Genomic DNA, 19,958 nt, shown 5'->3' with positions numbered 1-19,958 from the left:
ACTAGCCGTAAAGATCACAGGCTGAGGGGTCATTTTCTTCACCTATGACCCTTTCACCAGCAGTAGTTACATGTTCCTTCTGGTGGCTTACAAGTAAATCCCTCCTCTGTGTGTCTGGTTAAGCAATTAAGAAACAGGCAAGAGAAGGAAATGAGAAGTTGAAAAAAAGGAAATGAGTTGCTGTCTACTTAATTTGATTTTTATTTTTATTTTGCCACACTGCTGTTAAACCTGCAGTTCACTCTAAGGAGCACTTAACTAGAAGATTTGGTGGACTTTTTAATGTAATCCTTCTGAGGCTTCTGGTTAGGATCTAATTATCTAAAGTGTGTTGTGACTGACTTAATTTTTTGTTGCTTTGTGAGGGAAGGTGTTTTTGGTCATATTACCCCCACCCTCTCATGTAACTGTTGATAGAAAGTGGTTTTAGGAGGTGAAAGCCGGAAAAATGCTAGGTTTGGTCTTGATCTTGTAATCTTGCTACTCATTGAGCCTTGTGTTTTTCTCACTCCTGGTTTCTCTGTTCTTTTGTAGCCGAATCAGATTGTACTGGAAGACAACATCCTGGTTTCTCGTTACATCAGCAACCCCTTGCTCATAGATGGTGAGTATGCTTAGGAATTGCACTTGCTTTCATGCACTCTTTCTTGTTTCTGGGAGCTGAAGAGCTCTGAAGCATTTGCAGAAGTTAATTAACTAATTGCGTAGTCTATGCTAGTATGGGGGGGAAAAATGAAAAATTCCTTGAAATTGGGAAGCTTTTCAGTTAGGAAGGCTTCAAGCACCATGTGTCAGCAGCAGGTAATGGTTTATTCCTCCCATTGCTCTTAGAATCTGTTGCATTTCCTCAACTGGTTATGGTATATAGAAGATATTTGCAGCCACTGACTTCTGACAACTCTATTTCAGATTTCAAATTTGATGTGCGCCTGTATGTTCTGGTTACATCCTATGATCCCCTTGTCATCTATCTCTATGAGGAAGGATTGGCCAGGTAGGGGTGTTTTTTTTTAAATTTCCTCTGTGCACATGCACTCTGTGATCAATGGACATCTTACCTTGCCTCTATAATTCTGACTTGGTAGCAAATGAGAGGGAAACAACTTCTGGCATTCTGCATGGTTTTTTTTTTTTTAAGTTGATTATATTTAATTTCACTTTGTCTAGTCAGTTTTCTTTGTGTAGATTAGAGCATCTTTAGTGAGGGATTTTAATACACAAGGAAGTAATAAAGCAAGTTTTCAACTTTAAACAGTGGAATGGCCACACACCATCGTTGGAGTGTTGATTCTAAATACAAGATTCTTCCTGAATCCATTTTATATTCTTCATGCCCCTTCTCCATCCTCCTCAGTAGAGGAGTATACAAGGTGAAGAGAATCTAAATCTTTTCAGTTTCCATATAATGGTAAAGCAAAAAAAAACATTTAGAAACCTGTTGATCTTTGCAGTCTTAATACCTTCAACTTGTCTTTAAAATTTTATGTCAGCATTCATATTTTCTATGCTGTCAAGTAGGATAATGTAGGTAATTTACTAACTTTACCCTGGTAGATTTCAATTTTATTTTGCATCTATGTTATGAAAGATGCATAAGATTTCCAGGGAGGATGCTTATCTGCCAAAAATACCTGTTTCTCTGTAATCTCAAATGAAAACTTAAGGTGGGCTGCTCTGTATGTCCTGCAGATGGCACTAGTAGTCTTTAGTTTTAGTGATTTGGATTTTTCCCATCCTCTGGGTCTCCAAACTCAGACTCTTGGTGGGAAGTGAGGATCTCAGTGCTACTTGATTTTGGCTTCCTGTTTAGCAACATGACCTACTGTTTAACAGTGTGATGTTAAGTGCTGGGAGAGACCCCTTTATTGCTTCATATGTGTAATGCTTTGGTTTAAAGCTGGGACAAAATATGTGTGATGTGGGGGGAAATGCCTTAACCTTTGGGAGAGGAGGCTAGTTGCTACTTCTTACTCAGAAAAACACACTTCTTTAGAGTGAGAGCAGTATATAGGACAGAACAGGGAGGTAATGGGCCTGGAATAAAAGGTAGCAGCAAAGAAATCTGAGGGGAAAACCACCAGCAGAACAAAGCAATCTGTTTTAGGGACCTGCAATAGTGAACTATGGCCTTTGCTTTCTGAAAGCATAGATAGTCTCTGAAGTGTAGATGGGGTAGCATTTTCTGTGTTGCTCTTGTGAAATGCTCTTTTTTACCCCCTATTTCCTTCTAAGTTGTTTGAAAGATAGTATTTCCCTTCAGACTTAGGCTTTGCATATTCCTAATATAAGAGGAACCTGGCTACTTCTGTAAAGCTGGAACTTCTGCTAGAAAAGTACTATCAGGAAATCAATAAGATGCGTGGTCTTCTTGGAAAGGGATTGATTTGATATTGTATGTGTTTGTGATTTGATATTTAACTAGATACTTCCATAGGCCTGGTTTCTCTTGGCATAGCTAGGTTTGTCAAGATGTGATCTAGACAGAAATGTGAGGCCTCAGTGCTGAGGAGAAGAAAGGGATTATGGATCCAGCCTGGGTGGTAGTATTTAACTTTCCATGTGAAAGAGTGAAGAAAAAAATTCCTTTGAAGGAGATGTGAAGGCTATATACCCAGAGATATATAGTAAAGCTTTCCGCTCTTGCTGGTTGATTTGTGCTTGAAATAGTGAATAACTTTTTGATCTGTGGTGGTTTAAGTTTTTTTACCTCTTCTTTGAGGTAAGATGTGTATTGCCAATGTTTAGTAAAGCTCCTTTTGTAGCTATTTAACTACTTTCTTCCCCACAGAATAAACTGTACTTAGGACATAACCTTAGATAATAATAATCAGATATTGGGCTTCTGGAAACTTACTAAGATGGGCAGTGCGAATGGTTTCTGTGTTATTCATTACAGTGTAACCTTTCTGGTCTTGCCATCATCTAGATTGATCATTTGTGATTGGTGCCTGGAGAACTCCACGTTTGCATTGAAGCTATAGGTTTGAGTTGACCAAATGGAGCATTATATTCTAGAATGAATGGTATACTTGATGAGCTTAGTCCAGGTTTGTCCAAGTGTATAACTGATCATCTGATCTCATGTTAATAATCTAGGTTGTTTTATTTATCTGACATCTAAAATATGTGATAAAATGCACTTATTGGTGTACCTTTTAAATCCTAGTATGCATAGGAAGTGAAGTGTTAATAAACTAGGGTCTTAATTACAGGCTGACCTCAGAAACTGCTTTTAAAGATGACTTACCATACCCAAGGAATAGTTACGTGGGCATTAGCAGGTGGAAGTCCCAAGACTGCTCTTGTGGCAGCTGTTGTATTGATGGATTGTGTGGTTTTTTGGAGGGGCATACTTCAAATATGAGAATAGCAAGCCTGACTGGTGCTTGAAGTACTTATGAAGAGGGCATGAGGATTGCTCCCTCCAGCAGCCATGTTACCAACTAGGAGCAGGATGCTCCTCTGTCTCCTATGTCATTTCCCCTCTTCCTAGTTATCTCCATGTGAGATGGAAAGGAGTCTGGTCCTGTCTTGCTTGGTGCCTGCAGAAAGAGTAGGACTTGACATGTGGTAGTGGTAGGAGTTCATAGTGAAATATCATCTTGCTTTCAGGATACTTCTCTATAGTCTATTTCTTGCCTAAACTGCAAGATTTGGGTAGCCACACTTCAGAGCCTGAGTGGTTCAAAGGGCATTTGTCCAGTGGGAATATGTTGGTCAGATTTGCACTGAAATTAAAAATTAGTTGCTTTTTTGTTTTTGTTTTTAAAGTGGATCTTGCAGAGGGCCCCAAGGAGCAGCAGCTGGGGGGAAACTTTCCACAGTGACTTGAGACAGAGTAGCAGCTGGGCTTCCCAGTGCTGCCACAAGCTGCTTTCCTCCTGCCTGAGCTCCCACTGCCCCATGACAGAAACTCTCCTTTGGTAGCCTGGCTTCCTAATTAGCACTGGCTCCGCTGGGATATTTACCTTTTCTGTGCAGGATTCCTGTGGTTTCCAAAGAATTCAGGTGTTTGCTATGAGCCAAGAAATTCACATTGCCTCACAGACTGTGCTTAGAGCAGAGTGTGCTACAGCAGCCTGGTCCCTGCCTCTTGCAGTAACCCCTGTCAGGCCTCCACTTCTTAAGGGGCATGCATTTGGTTTCTACTCAGGTACCTGGGAGCAAACAACAACCACTTAGGTAGATATCACTCTGCACAGAAGCTATAGGGCAGTGTTTCACTGGGCATCCTCTCTGGGCTTTGGGACAGTGAGTAGTGCATCCAGACAGGATTGCTTCCTTCTGCTAAGAGAAGCAGGGTTTGAATGACGAAAGGGAAGGATAGGTTCATTTGTGTATAGTTCATATGATTTTTCTTAATAAAAATGTACTAAGGATATAGACACCTGTTACCTATTTTAGACTCTGTTTACCTTATATTTGCTTTGTAAAACTGAGTAGCTAGGCCTAATGCTGCTACTGTTTGTAACACAGTAGGGCTGTGTAATAAATATATGCACATTGTTAACATTGTAAATATACAAATATTTACATGTATATAAATGTTACGTATACAATGTATATGCGTACATTGCTCCAAAAGTAATGCCTTCTATTTATTTAGAAACCACAACAGATAACAAAGAGCACAAGAGCACTACTTCATAGAACAAGTTCTCGGCACTATGTTTCAACATAGTCACCTCCTTTGGCTGTGCAGAGATGAACAAGAGCCTGCATGCTGTGCTTGTAAAAACAAACAAAAAAACTGCACCAGCAGAGGTGACCCACTGTCACCATAGTTGGAACACACCACCTACTGCCTCACTGTGCTCACATCCACTGTTTGGCCTCCATGAATGTTCACCAAACATCAGTGAATGTCAGCGGATGCAATTTTTTTGTCATGGAGGAATTCAGTTCCACACTACTGCTTCATATGCATTTCCATGTCAGATGCCATTTCATCAGATTTCTGATGGATTTCTGAAGGTTATTGTCTAGTCTAAATTCCCTGTGCAAGTCGGGTCACTCAGATCTTGTTGCACACAGCCACATGCCCAGGTGCTTTTAAGTATCTTCATGGATAGAGATTCCGCAACCTGTCTAGGCAACGTGTCATTGCTTAGTCCCCTTTGCAATGATTCCTTAGGTTCAAAAAACTGCTAAGAGCAGTGCGTATGTTGGAAACTCATAAGTTATGAAAACAATTTTTTAAAAGCATGAAAAACAAACAAAAAAAACTGGTCTTTTTCTTTCCCCGCACTTTCCCTGCAGTTTCTGGTGAGAAATTGCTCCTGGATCGTGTTCTTTAATGTAGAACTGCTTGCATCATTTTATCTGTCTTGGCTGGGGAAACTGCTGTAGCAGAAATGTCACTGAAACTCCTTTTGTATTTTTTATATAAATCTTTTGCAAGGTTTGCATCTATTCCTGCTCTTAAATGTTCTAAAGGATAGATGCTGTTAAATAAATAACATTGTTGATGAGAGTTTGTGATGCTCTCTGCAGGTTCTTTTTTTTTTTTTCCTCCCGCTGACCTATCTTTAGGGGAACAGGCTCCCAGGTAGCATTCTGGAACCCAGACTTTGGTGCTCTTTAAAATAGAAGTATTTGTAGCTTTCTTCTACCAGTTCTTGTCCATTGAACAATTACCTCAGGGCAATTGCTTCATTCTTTTGGTCCTGACTCACAGCAGTTCATGAGAACCATAAAGAGAATGGTGCAACCAGTGGTGCGAACAAAATTCTATGTGGACTTATTCCCTAAACAGGTTAGCAGCCAGTATACTAATAGGGAAGCTAAAATCTATTTACTGGAGGGGGAGGGGTGAAGGGGAAGGAAAGTAGATTGAGAAAGTGACTCCAAGTATGGAATGTGAAGAGCGTGCTCATGGAAACACTACTGGTTATTTCCAGGACATTTAGGCAGGAACGCTGTGTGTAGTCATGGAAAAGACTGTTGTAATGTGTGCTTTTTCTGTAGCACTTATTTGAGAGAAAAAGGATTAAGTATTCTTTTCTTTCTCCCACTCCAGGGTCTTTTCTCCTCCTCCTTTCCCAGGCTCTGGCTAGATATCTCAAGCATTCCAGAGCTGCCAAGTTTTATGCAAGCCCATGCAACAACTTCTGTAAATATTTAATGATCCAGTTTACGTATTTGCAAATTGACTTGCATCTGACAAACTTTACCTTGTGGTCAGTTCATTTCCCAAAGTAGTACTGAGAATAAGAGCAATGTGTAACCCCTCAAGTAGTTTCCTGCTTGAATGAGTTTTAGTTGAATGGTAGACTGTTTATATTAGGGCAGGGTAAGGATGCGAGTTGGGGCAAATGAAAAGTTGGGGTAGTATGGTGAATTTGAGGATTTCTGGAGATAAGTGCAGGCTCTATGATGTATTTTTTTTAGATTGCTGGGTCAAGAGGCAGAAGTTCTGCATGACACTTGTGGAGTAGGTGGGCTTCTGAAGGTGACCTTATGAGCTGAGGAGAGAGGGCGGTAGTGGCCTAGTATCTCAATACCAAAGGTGATTTTTGACAAGGGAAGTGTGTTGCATGACAGAGAGGCAAAGGGCTGGTATACTTCTGAATGATTTACTGTTAATCTGGTGACTGGAGGATCCTCCTGAATTAATCATAAGGAATTAATAAGGGTTTCTCCCTTTATCTTTTTGTTCCTGCTGGTTAGACCAGCTGCTGCCACTACTGCCGTCCTACCACTGTTTACTTTTGATTGCTCTTTCCCTTTCTGTGATCCAATGGAAAATGTAGCCAGAGTGAAGGCAAATGCCTTCTTGTTGAAGGTGAGTAGTGTGTAGTTGCTAGTAAAGGGAACTCATTTTTGCCTTTGGCTTGAGCTGGCGTGTACCAGCTCAGACTTTCAGCTGTGATGCAAGGAGGTGTGTTGTGTCAGAACTGTTGAATATATTCTATTCTAAAATCTATTCTAGATTTTAAATTCAGAAATAAATGGGATCTACTCTGTTCTGAGGAAAGATAAGGTGCAGTGGAAGGACTGAAGGTTGCAAGAGCTGTTCATAATCTCATTGCTGCTGCTTCTGCCCAGGAGGTTGGATTGCTGGCAGCAATTCAGGTGGAAACTGAAGAGAATACAGTCAACCTCAGTTTAACCTTTCTTGCTTTCAGCTGTAGTCTTGGGGTAGAAGCTGCCTCAGAACAGTTCTATCAAGAAGCTTTTGGAATCTAATCTCTTGTATACCATGCTAGGAGTTGTCCTTAATTTTGTTTACTTATCCGTTTCCTCGGGTTTTTAAAAGAGCAGGATTAATCAGAAAGGAAAGATTCTTTGAGAGAATGGTAGCCTAGCAAGGCCAGGGAAACAAGCTGTTGCAAGTGATTCTCTCACTTGTTGTTTGGTGTGCAGTGAGTACAAACAGTTACATCTGTGAGCAATAGTACACGTGTGATGTCATACTGGGCTTATGTGGCAAGATTTTGGTAGCAGCATGCTGCAAGGGTGGCCTCTGCAAGCAGAATCCAGCAGCTGCTTCATGTCAGCTCAGAGCCAGCTCCAAAAGAGACCCTCTGCTGGCCAGAGCTTAGCCATGAGCAGTGCTGGTTGTTCCTCTGGGAGAGCAGATTTAAGAAAGGGAAAAAAAAAATGTTATGTGACAGCAGCTGGGAGAAAGTGGTATGGTGAAGCTGAGCTACCTGTCAGTGTGAAAGCACCACAATACAAAGCACAGAGGTGACTGAGGGTAGAGCTGTGGTAGGGAAGTATTCCTCTTGCTTCGTTTCCATCCCCTACCAACAGCCATTGTCAAATGAAAACTTGTGCTTAAGAAGCTGCATTATGGAGAATACAAATATGAATTCAAACTAAAACAGAGTAGATGTCCTTTTGATGGTGGATATAGGACAGCAAAAATTCCTTTTTAGACTATCTCTATAATATTTCACATTCTTAGCAGAAAGAACTTAAGTTTTCCATGATAGAAGAAATAGGACATCTCTTGCACTGCTCTGAAGAGGCAGGAGTGTTGTTTAATTAATAGTGGAAATTTTCACCTGTTACTAGATTATTTTTCTTTTTTAAGAAGCCTACAGGAAAATTCTTTTTAAAAATTCAAAGCAGTGCGAATTTAGCAGTTGAGCCACTCAGGCCACTCAAGCTTCCCTACCAGGAATATGCAACAGTGAGTGAGTATGTTGGCTTTCTGTAATGCAAAGCATTTTGCCTGGTCCATGGCTTGGACAGGATCGGTTTACAACAGGGGAAAATAAGAGTTAGATGAAGCAGAGCAAGAAGGAGGTGGTGTTAGTGAGCACAAGATGGCATCTTTGAACTTTTTTGCTTGATAAAATAGCCTCCTCTGGCTGAAGATGTGCCTCCCTCTGTGGATACACCGGCCTGTAATTTCAGAGTATTCTTGGACTCCTGGCTGATTGCATGCTCCCACATAGCAGCATCTACTAGTAATACTTTGGCTAGAAAACAGTCCTATCCTGGCTGATGATGACCTGGCTTCGGTTATTTGTGCCTTCATCACTGTTTGGCTAGATTATAGCAATATGAGATACCTGGGCATGAAGCCTTTAGTGCTTAGGAAAATAGCTTGTACAGAATGTTGCAGCATGTGCTCATGCAAGTTGTGTTACTGGGAAACTATCAGATTTGCCCTTTACTTTCTGTGATATCTTCCCATATTGTTTTAAAACTGTTTATAGAATCTTGGCCCTTACCTTTTAGTTGATAACTGTTCTGTGTTCTGGATCAGTAAAAGTTTACTGGCGCCTTTTAGTGACATGAACAGAAATTTGATCATCCTCTAAAATGCTGAAAGACTTATTAAAAGCTTATTTTAATCTCAAGAGATTTTTGCAAGAAGATTTTGCACACTTTGAATTTTTCCTCCTTTCCAATCTTACAGGTCCCTTCCTACGTCCTTTCTGTATCTAAAAATTTCTGATTGTTGAAGCAAGACATTCTGTAGCATACAAGTCTCCTTCCTGGAGAGACCAATGAATCAGGATGCTCTGTAGAAAGAAGCTAATGCAAGCCTTTGAAAGTAAACCAACTGCTGTTTAGAATTGTCCTATCTGCTAGGGGTTGATGTTCTCATATTTCTGATTGTGTGCATAATTGACAGCAATAACAACAACAGAAGTGCAGTAAACCTAATTGTGCACTGCTTGAAAGTATTGAGGGAGCCCTGACTTTTTGAAATAGCTTGCTGCCTATGCTGTGTCTTCCAGGACCTGGCTGAAAGCATATTACCAGCATGTGCTTTCAATATGCTGCTAATAAATGATTGTTAATCAAGAATTCATCACTTCCACCTTAAGAGGCAAATACATGAGAGGATTGTTAGTGTTTTCAAAGCAGAAGACCTAAATCCAGGAAACTTACAGTTAAACTGAAAAGGAATGCTAATATTTTAAGCTGTGGAAATTTGTGGAAGGGGGATCCAAGCTACTTTCTGTTGCCAACTGCTCTAACTTCATGTATAGTTAAAGCTGAGAAAAATATGATGAAAGATTATACTGGTGTTTGTTTTTTTTTAAACTTGCTACTCAGTTGCTTCATGAAAGTTTTTTTTTCTGCTCCCACTTGTGTATTTAAAAATAAATTTAATTTGATGTGCATCTTTATGAATCTACTTGTATTGTTCCTGGAGTGGAGAGAGATTTCTCAAAATGACTATCAAATGAGGGCATTAGTGGCTTCAGCTTCACTGAGAAGTGGGGTTTTTGGCAGTTGTTTCTAAAGAAAAGATTATTGTGCAACTTGTTGGATATTCTTGTATAGCTCAGTTTTTTCTAAACTGTGGAAAACAATAAGGGGAAGATAAAGAGAGATGGCATTAATAAAGTGAAGGGAGATGTTTTTGGATTTTTTTCCTTTTATTAAAGTTCATTGTACATCTAGATTCCCTTCTCTTTTTTCCTTCCTCCATTTTTTGATTATTGCCTCCCTTTTCCTGCTTTGAGGGTTCAGCAAATATACTGTTCTTCTCTTGGAAATTACTTGTTCTCTGTCTTTCTGTCAGCCTTATGAAAGCACTCTTGGATAGTGCATGTTTTACTAACATTTCACTTTATATTCTTCCCCTTCATCTCTTCTGAGATAACATCTTAAACTGTAGTAGTGTAGGAGAACAGTTGGGATGAAGAAGATGGTGGATTGGGGTTTTTGTTGTTGTTTTGAAAGGGTTTGTGGGTTTGTTGGTTGTTTTCTTTCTGGTAGTTCTGCCAATCAGATGGCCTGGAGTATTGTGTCCAGTTCTGGGCTCCCCGGTACCAAAAAAGACAGGGATCTCCTGGAAAGAGTCCAGCAGAGGGCTACAAAGATGATAAAGGGTGTGGAACACCTCTGTTATGAGGAAAGGCTGAGACACCTGGGTCTGTTCAGCCTTGAAAAAAGAAGACTTAGAGGGGATCTGATCCTCATCTATAAATATCTAAGGAGCAGGAGGCAAAGGGATGAGGCTGGACTGTTCTCTGCGGTGTGTGGCAATAGGACGAGGGGAAATGGCCACAAACTGAAGCATAGGAAGTTCTGCACAAATGTGCGTGGGAACTTCTTCCCAGTGCAGTGACGGAGCAGTGGCACAGCTGCACAGAGAGGTGGTGGAGTCTCCTTCTCTGGAGACGTTCCAGACCCACCTGGACGCCTACCTGTGCAACCTGGGCTAGGGAGCTGCTTTGGCAGGGGGTTGGACTGATGGTCTCTAGAGGTCCCTTCCAACCCCTGCAGTTCTATAATTCTGTGGATTCTGTTCTTGGTCTTTTGTTTAATGTGTTTTATTCAAAATCTGGGGCTGAAAGTATATAGTGTAAAAGGAACTGATGGCATACAGGATAAGAAAATTGTTATGTTATGCTTGATGACAGGTCCATGTCCGGTTCTAGGATTTTACAAATATGGCCACAAATGGTATTCTCTGCATAATATTTAAGTTAATCAGTGGCTGTGTGTAAAGTGAAGATGCTGCTCCATGTTCTGGCTGTACATCCTAACAACTTTATTTTCTATACCTAGAAGAGAGTGTGTCTGTATCTGATTGAAAGTTAATTGGTATCCCTCTGTATTTGCTCAAGTGTCTGTTCTGTCAGTTTGATCTGTGAACTTGTCTGTCTTGCCTGTGGCTGCACAGTTTGTGGAGCAAATCAAGAACAATGGCTGGAATGTGCATGTGAGCAGGCACTGAGCTTCTACACGCAGTACATCCTTAGACTGATAAAGGCTGATTGTGCAACTACGCGGTTAGATTGTGACTTCTGTGCAAGATGAAATTTTAAATGTAGAAACTGGCACAGCTGTCAGAAGAAATAGTCCTGCACTCTTCCTAGCTGTTGTTCACATTTTCCCATTGAGCTTTTGATAGAGGTGTGATCAGTTCCCCTCTGGCTGTACAATGTGAACTATAACAGAGGGGTACCGTGGGCAGCTGTACTAGAGGTGCTGCTGGGTGCTCCTTTCCCTCCCCAAGACGCTTTTATTGTTTCAGCATTCATCCAACCTTTTCCTGAAGAGGTGTGCTTTTGATAAGATTGCTTGAGTGAAATTCTGTGCCTTATTCCTGTGCACATTTGAGACTAGTGCTGTCCCTTGTATTCCGTTATCCCAAGCTTTTCTGCTTGGTGAATTGATCTGATTTGTTAAACAGCTCAATGTAAGAAGGCTGTTTTTTGGTGACATGCTGTGCAGTGACAGACACTCTTCGCTCTGTAACCAGTGCAGGTACAGTGAAGCTGGGCAGATGAGCAAAGAGAGTATAGCTACTGAAAAAATAAATTATTACCAACTTCAGTTGTAGCTCTCTTCACTCCTAGTACAAAAGCAAATTAAAATAAAATGAAAATTAAAAAAACAACTAAAACCTGTGTTTTTCAGTTGGATCAGTTCTTTGGCTCATTTCAGTGCAAATATCTGTGATGACAAGGTGTGACTAGGAGGGATTTGCAGTACGGGTAATTAATGCCTTTTAATTAGAAAGTCACCACTGATGTCAACATAAGAAATAAGAATCACAGAATTGTTGGGGTTGGAAGGGACCTAGAGATCACAGAGTCCAACCCCCCCTGCCAGAGCAGCTCCCTAGCCCAGGTTGCACAGGCAGGCATCCAGGTTGCTCTTGAAACTCTCCAGAGAAGGAGACTCCACCACCTGTCTGGGCAGCCTGTAAACAGGCTGATTAAAATGTGGTATTCCTGGCTGCAACAGGATTCAGTCTGTAACAAACTGGATGAGATAGCAGTGACTTCTGTGATTCTGTGATTTGCTTCTGATTACAGTCTGTTTGTCCTTTCTTCCTGCACAAGTTAGATGACGTCTATGGGATCTGGAAGGGTTGCACAGTGCCCAACACCCTGGAGATGATGCTACCTTGTTGGGTGAATTGATTTGGCCTCCAGGTTCTGTCCCTCATTTCCTTACTTATTCTTGAGAAAAAGGATTGACAGTTGTAGGATTTACAGTCAGCAGTGATAAAAATCTGTTCCCACAGACAATCTTTCCTAAGGCATTAGTAGAGTACAGAAGAACTCAACTGTGTGTGTAAGAGACTTCAGGGAATATTAGCTGTGATACATCTATGTAGCATGACTGCTGTGTGTGTGTGTGCACTTGCGAGGAGCAGTGGATGTTACATATTCGTGGTAGATCCCATTGTGAAATTGAAGGGGCTGTGGTGCTGTCTAAAGCTAAGTGGCCTGTCTAGTCAGAATCAAAGCAGTCAAGAAGAAATGTGTATACTGTTAGGTCTGGAAAGCTCCCTGCTTTAAGATGCTAAAAAAGAGATGAAATGTGTCTGAATGTGGTCCTAAACTGTATTTCGTTTTATTTTGATAAGGGAGAGGTTGCAATTGATGATGTCACGTTGCTTACATCCTCTCCCTAGATGCTGGAGTCAGATGCTCCATGTAATAGATTGTGTTTAGTAAACATATAACTAATTCCAGAAACACTGTAAGTCTTGTCCCTCTTTTCAGGTTTGCAACTGTGAGATATGACCAAGCATCTAAGAACATTAAAAACCAGTTTATGCATCTGACCAACTACAGTGTCAACAAGAAGAGTGGAGATTATGTCAGGTACTTGGCTGAAAAATGGAACTTGATTTCTAGAGGCTGGGTCAACTTACCTTAGTTGGTCTGAGGTTGGTATCAGTCCTCAGTTACACCACTGGTGTAAACTTTTCTTGTTTATTTTAGCTGTGATGATCCTGAAGTGGAAGACTATGGAAATAAGTGGAGCATGAGTGCAATGCTGAGGTATTTAAAACAAGAAGGGAGAGACACTGCAGGTCAGTGAAGATTGTGTTGTTTTATTCCTTCTTAATCATCCCACTAGTGTGAATCGTGAGAAGTCAGGGAAGAGCCATAGTGAATCCCATTTAGTGTCAGAGCAGGGTGGAGGGAAGCATTGTTCTTTACAGCTTTCTCACTAGAGCTGTGTACTTATTCTCTATCCCTAGAGATGAGTCCTATCCCCAGAGGTAAGGCCTATCCCCTTCCCTCTTGCAAATAGCATTCTGAGCTTTTCACAGGGTATGTTTCTTAATATTTTTACCTACATTTCCCATTTCTTAAGGTAATTTCATCCCTTCTAAAAGCTTCCCTCCCTCTACTGCTCCCATGGCCTGTTCAGTCTGATGAGTGACCAACCTCTGGAGAGCTGTGCCAGTTTGAATGACTCTTGGATGTGGTGTCATCTTTCCATGGCTCAGGTTTTTGCTGAGTGTTTTCATTTCAGTTTGTGTTTCGTATAAAGTTGCTCCCTCTTCCCCACCCTTGCCAGGTCTGCTGGGAGTAAATACATATGCAGAGCAGGATCCAGGTATATCCTTTAAGGGATAAATTACCTGTGATACTGAGCTGTCAGTTATGCTACTGATAGCGGCTGTGCCCATCCTGCAATGGTTGCCAGGGAACAGTTAGATGGTGTAGGAAGGGGCTTGAATCTGGCTTTCAGGTGGAAGTAGACTTTTTCTCCATTGTGTGTATGCATGGCTGTCTGACTACTTAGACCATACGTTTTCAGTCAGCTCTGCAGATGTAGTTAGTATTGATAAGTCTTGTTCCCCTACCCTCCCCACATAAAAGATGTGTTCTTAAGTAAACCGTTGAGCAGTGTGAGTGGGTTTCTCTGTAACTGCTTGTCACAAGACTTCTTGCACCTTTCTCTGACGTATCTGGTTCTGGTCATAGGGAGGCAGAACTCTGGCTGGAAAGTGCTGGCTCTGTCTGGGCTGGCAAGTTTTTTGTGTTCTGAGATGTTTATGTGCACTTACATTCCCATGCTTTCTTGCTTCCTGTGACAGAGAAGCTGACATCTGAATTCACTTGCATGCTCATTTGTAATTATTCAGTTCCCTGTATGTCATTGGCTAAACATAAGAAATAGCAATTGTATGTCTAAATGAAACTCTTTAGTCAACTGATTGGTACTGGATGCTTTTTGGGATAGGGATTTCCAAATGTTTGTGTGGGTTTGCTTGTGTTCCCTTTGAGGGGTGAGAGAGGCTATGCTATCATTCTTGCTGGTTTTTCAGACTAGGACGCTAGTGATTGCTTCTTCTCCCCCTCCTTTCACTTCTCTGTTGTTTGTCCTTGAAAACAGAAACTGTGTTCTTTCTATTGCATGACTCATCCCAAGCTGAGTGTAAGATCCAGGTCTGTATCTAATGTGCATCTTTTCTTGCCTTTTGCTCCCTGTCTCAACACTGCTTCTTATTTCTGAGCTCTATTTTTGGGACAGGAGCCAGAGAGAGCTTTGTAACTGAAGCTGCAAGTTGTAGATCAGCAGGACTGCGAGATGTCACTAGTTTCTTTCATTTTGAAGTAATTTGTAAATCATGGTCTGGAAACAGCTGCTTTAGAGGAAGGTGCAATATCACAGAACATGTATTACATGGAAGTCCACACCAAAAAAAATATTTTGTACCTTAGTGGCTGTGGTTTAAAGTCTTACCTTGCTAACAAACTCTTGTTTAATCCTTCCTACTGACCTGAGAGAGTGATGATCAGACTCCAGCTGACTTGTGCTGATGTACTTGCCACATGTTTCTGCTCACTTGCACTGTACTTATACTCTTGTATCATACTCACCCGTGACCATTTTTTGCAGTAGATTACTTATGCATGTAAATGTTCCTGCTTGCATGGATTTCCAAATGTTGCTTTGTCATCCATAGGCTCTCATGTGCTTTGATTCACAAAGGTATTTGTCCACATGCATATGTACTCATGTTTTTCTAGATATAGTGTGTTGCTTCATGATCTACTTTTTTTTTTGTTTGTTTGTTTCCTTCTTCTCTCTGTTCAGCACTGATGGCCAGTGTGGAAGACCTGATTATCAAGACTGTAGTTTCTGCTGAGCTGGCCATTGCTACAGCTTGTAAAACTTTTCTTTCACATCGTGGCAGCTGCTTTGGTAAGGAACTTGGGACATCTGTGTTAATTGGTTTTTGAGTGTTATTTGAAACTTGCATCTTTCCAGTGCTATATAGGGAAACTTGCATTTCCTATTGCAAGGAAGCATGATTCTGGTTTTCAACTCACTATAGGTCTCTGGGGCCAGAGGTTGTTGAATCACAGTTGCCCATATGCCAACATCATTCATTAGCATCTCATACTAGAAAAGAGGACGATGAAAAGTGACTTGAAAGGCAACTGGAGAAGTGCTGGAAAGTTGAAGTAACTGACCCACTAGCCTTTGCAAGGGATGGCTGTGGATAATTAAATATACCTTCAAGAGTACTTAATACTTTCTATTGGGCTAGGTGGCTTGATATAGTTCTGATTTATAGTCCTGCAAAGGTCTCGTGGCTATGGAAGGAAGAAATGCGTAATACAGTTCCTGGAATGACAGTGGTCGCAATGCTTCTGGGCTTGTACTTGTGTGAGAGTTCCTCAGGGCGGCGTCGAAGCCTATTTCTGGCATAAGCTGGATGCAGAACTATGTGCTGGCAAAGGGCTTTGAGAACTTGCTGGCAGCAGATGCTGGGAAGGGGTCCAGAAAGCAGTGGCTGGTACCTCAGTGTGCCTTCTCCTGCTTTCCAGTGGCTGCTTCCCAACCTTCCCTGAAGAGGCCTCCGCCTGCTCTTAGCTGCCCTCTGTTCACACAGATGCACACACAAGGGAGCAGTCTTGGGGCAGGGGAAAAGAGTCTAGAATATATTTCAGTTTCTGTGTTTAGCTGTTGGGACTTATGTTTAAACTAGCTGTGACAGGTAATTCCATTTGTGTGGTCTTTGCACTGCACTTTGGTATTTACTGTTGTACAGCTTTCTACACTCTAATATAAATGCCATCGTCTTTGGATTTATAGGAGTGATGAGAATCCAAGGAGGACACATAGCTGATAAGTTAGTTACCTGCTAAATTACCTCTCCTCTCTGTCCTTGGCTTCCCCAAAGTAACTCATGCCTTTGCTCAAAGTTGGAGAGCTTTAGCATACATGGGGAATTTAGTTAGGTGGTATTTTGTGAAGTAATAGATTAGAAGCTACTCCAGAAACATCAACAACTGTATTAAAAAACGAAAACCAAACAACACAAACCCTCTTAACTGCCTGTTTTTTTTTTTTCCTGTATTCCTTTCTGTTGTGTCTTTAGATTCCACTGAACTGTGTATATGGAAATTAATGTTCCTCATGTACTTTCTGCTGGGCCTGGCTCTGAGGTTATCCCACTTCCTGCTGCCTCCCCAGGGCTGCACTAACCACCCTCTTAGATGCTCCCCCACAAATAAACTGTTTTGTTCCATTTGTTTCAGTGTAAACATAAATTTAGAGCTTCCCAGGAAAGAGAGCTTAAGTAGGAGCCATGCTGCTTCCCCAGGGAGCCTGAGGCATTTCCAGAGCTCTACACTTTCTGCCACCTTCCCTCACAATTAAGTGGTGGTCCTTGTCCCAAGGATTTGAGCTGCCCTTGTCACGCTATATGGCTTTTTCTTCATCCCTGTGTCACTTTGTGCCATTTTTGACTGCGTTGAAAAAACAAACAAAAAAGGCAGTTTTTCTAGCTGGAAATGTTCAGAATGGCTGAATTAATAGCTGTTAACATGAGGAAGAAAATGGGAATGAAAATTTCAAGTTAGCATGCAGGGGCTCCCAGGAGCCTTTTCCTTCCTTCTGGGCTGTGAACAGTGGAACTGCATGTGTGCCCTGAGAGAGACCAATCATTTAAACAGTACCTTACACTTCTGAAACATGTATCTGAAGCTCAGATACAGAGGTAGGCCTTATTAAAAAAATATATAGAAAGGCATGAGTAACTTTAATGTGTATTTTATTCCCATACTTGTAACGCTGTTGTGGGAGATAAGATTCCAGTACAATTAACACCTTCCTGATTAAAAAAAAAAAAGCTATCATAAGTACTTAACTTGCTTAGATTAGACTTCCCACTTCATTTCTGTAATAGTGTAGATCTCCTGCTGTGGTGCTTCATTCCTGCAGTAAACTTTTAATGTAAAATACTTGTCTTCTAGAATTAAGGGAAGAGACTCCATTCATGGCTTCCTCATGTCCTGAAACAAGGCTGGTGAGACAGACTGTATGATTCCAGCTACCTATGCTTGCCTAGAAAGTGAGAGTGGTAGGTCAGAATGATACTTTTCCTAGTGTCAAAGTGGCGAGCTGCTGAGTATTTGTTGAAAGATTGTAGTGAACTCCCTTTTAACCAGTGTGAGCTGTTTACTACACTCTGCTAATAACTGGTTCTCAAAGGACTTTGGATCCTCAGTAGCTTCAGTAAGTCCAGTTTCATTCCCAACTCTGTTCAACCCAGCAGTGACACTGATGAGCACTTGTGCAATCAAGAAGGCAAGGCAGGGGAGGGTAATAAACTTGTTAATCTCACTGAAGCACTGACTGTCCTCTCTGGCTTCTCCTCTGTTCTAAGGCTGAACTGATCGTACTTATGTTTCTAATCTCATCTATATCAAAATAGATTAGAGCAAATGAACTTTTGTACTACTTGCAAGGTGAGATAAATACTTAAAAAAAGTCTTAATTTGTATCTAATCACTGGTCTTCATCCATCTGCATTACCATTCTTTGTGAACTCGTAATTTTCCTACCAATAGCAGTTAATCTGTTTGGGAGAGTGCTAACTTTTTTTTTTTTTAATTGAATGGTGCTGGCCTGATCTTCGCAGAATTTTGAAGGATACAAAAATTCGAGATTACAAAGGAATTTCTCTGCATGTTTGCTTGAATTCAGTACAGGAAGTCCCTGCTTGGAGACTTAAGTCAGTCTTAAGTATACCACATGCATATGTTTTCATCTATGAAACCAGATTAAGATACATGACAAAGCAAAAGCAGAACAACTATTCCCCATGCGTATTCTTCTTCTGCAAAGCTTAGGCCATTCTACTTTTATCTCCTTGCTGCTAGTCTTCACTTTAAAGCCAGTATGTAAAGATGCCCTTTTGAATCTGAAGATTGTCCTCAGCATCTTCTGGCTCCCATCAGACTCAGGAGTCTTGTACCATCCTGGATGGGTCTCCTAATGATTATAATGTACTAAGGTAGTTTTTGTAACATATGTGTATCTTCAGATTTGACTGAAACTATCTGCTGCAACTAAGTGGTAAGAAACATTGACGGATATGTCTTCTAGCGATGGCTCTGTAGGAGCTAGTCTGTCTCTGCACTGTTTTCCTTACTTGTCACTTTGTAGCTCTAAATGGCCTTGGGTTGATGACTTAGAATCCAGAGTTCAGCTGAAAGTCAGAATCTTGCCTTTTGGTAAGAGTATCTTTGTAGATGTGCTCTTGTTTAAAATGAGATTGTTGCAAAAACAGAGGAGTTGCATACTCTGCAACTTTTTTCATTGTGTATGTGTCACTTCTTAACCTCAGGTTGCCTCCATTAAATTGCAGAAAACCTCCTCTGCAGTAAAGCTGCTGCTTTTTCCCTAGTGAATGAACTGAGAACAAAGACCAGAATTACAGTGACCTTCTAGCAATTGAGCTTATTCTATGCAAAATCACGAAAACATTGTTTGCACTACAAGCTATTACATGTAACTTTGTTGCTAGACTTAATAGAGAATAGCAAATTCTTTGGGAGTATTTTCTAAAAGGGAGTACCAATGCAGTGTGGCAGGACTGTAAGCCAAACTTTGAATACATGGTAGTTTACTAGAACCGAAAGCTTGAGATAATGTATGAAGCCTTCCTCTTGTTCTGAAATAATGGCATTGTTAAAAACTAAGAAATAAACATTTATCTCTGGCTGAACTGTTTGCTCTTCGTCTTCAGTCTAAAGCTAGCACTTTTCTTGGGAGGATTGGGAGGCTCTGGTAGCAGTGACTTCTCTTAATGGGAATGGGAGGATAGAGGCTGCTCCTGCTGAATCTTGGTGATAGCCAGTACCTCCTGATATAATTTTAATTTAGCAAACTGGAGGGGTGAAACTTTCTCATGGATCACAGTAGTGAGGAGAGGGGAGTGAGGGAAGGCACTGTGGAAACTTGGTATCTTAGTTTCTTCCCTCTTAATGACAATAGTGGTGCAAGATGAGCTTGTTGTAAACCTACTGTTACTGCAGCCTGATGTGGCAATGGCTCATTTGGCCTTTTTCTTTACCCTCTACAGAAGAAATTGGCAGTCTTGCTGAAACTGGTAACTTCAGAGGCTATACTTCTGGCCTTTGCTATGTTTATGTGATTCTACGTGTTTTGTGCTTGCCTGCACATAATTTTGAGTTTCATAGTGGGAGCATACTACTTCTGCTCTTAATCTAAGCAGTGCATTTTCCACATGTGAAAGAATGCCAAGGAGACATTACTACGATAATTAGGAATACAGGTAATTAATCTCCTGTTTGTGCTATAGCATTTCAGCCAGATTTGAGAACCCTTTGTGCTATGCCAAATATGGGGACCTGATACATTTGTCATAATGTAGATGATGTTTTGCTGCTTTTGCCATAAAGTAGCAAACTCATCTGTCTAGGCACTGCAGGTACAGCTTAGGAGACTTTAGTCACTGTGGAATGGCA

At 41.0% G+C, this 19,958-nt stretch overlaps 1 protein-coding gene across 1 annotated transcript in view; it reads left to right on the top strand.

Annotated features, from left to right (window-relative positions):
* Positions 1 to 19,958, top strand: part of TTLL5 (tubulin tyrosine ligase like 5) — a 120,343-nt gene that overhangs the window by 7,612 nt on the left and 92,773 nt on the right. The window contains exons 8-12 of the mRNA XM_065751986.1: positions 535 to 604; positions 910 to 994; positions 12,936 to 13,037; positions 13,158 to 13,249; positions 15,271 to 15,378. Coding sequence (XP_065608058.1) covers positions 535 to 604; positions 910 to 994; positions 12,936 to 13,037; positions 13,158 to 13,249; positions 15,271 to 15,378 — 457 coding nt within the window. The remainder of the gene's footprint in view (positions 1 to 534; positions 605 to 909; positions 995 to 12,935; positions 13,038 to 13,157; positions 13,250 to 15,270; positions 15,379 to 19,958) is intronic.

The sequence above is a fragment of the Cyrtonyx montezumae genome, unplaced genomic scaffold, assembly GCF_038088225.1.
Source record: "Cyrtonyx montezumae isolate F1298 unplaced genomic scaffold, pur_monq_1.0 scaffold_10, whole genome shotgun sequence".
Taxonomy (NCBI): Eukaryota; Metazoa; Chordata; class Aves; order Galliformes; family Odontophoridae; genus Cyrtonyx; species Cyrtonyx montezumae.
The sequence above is the reverse complement of the archived record's forward strand: the minus strand, read 5'-3'. Positions and strand labels throughout refer to the sequence as shown.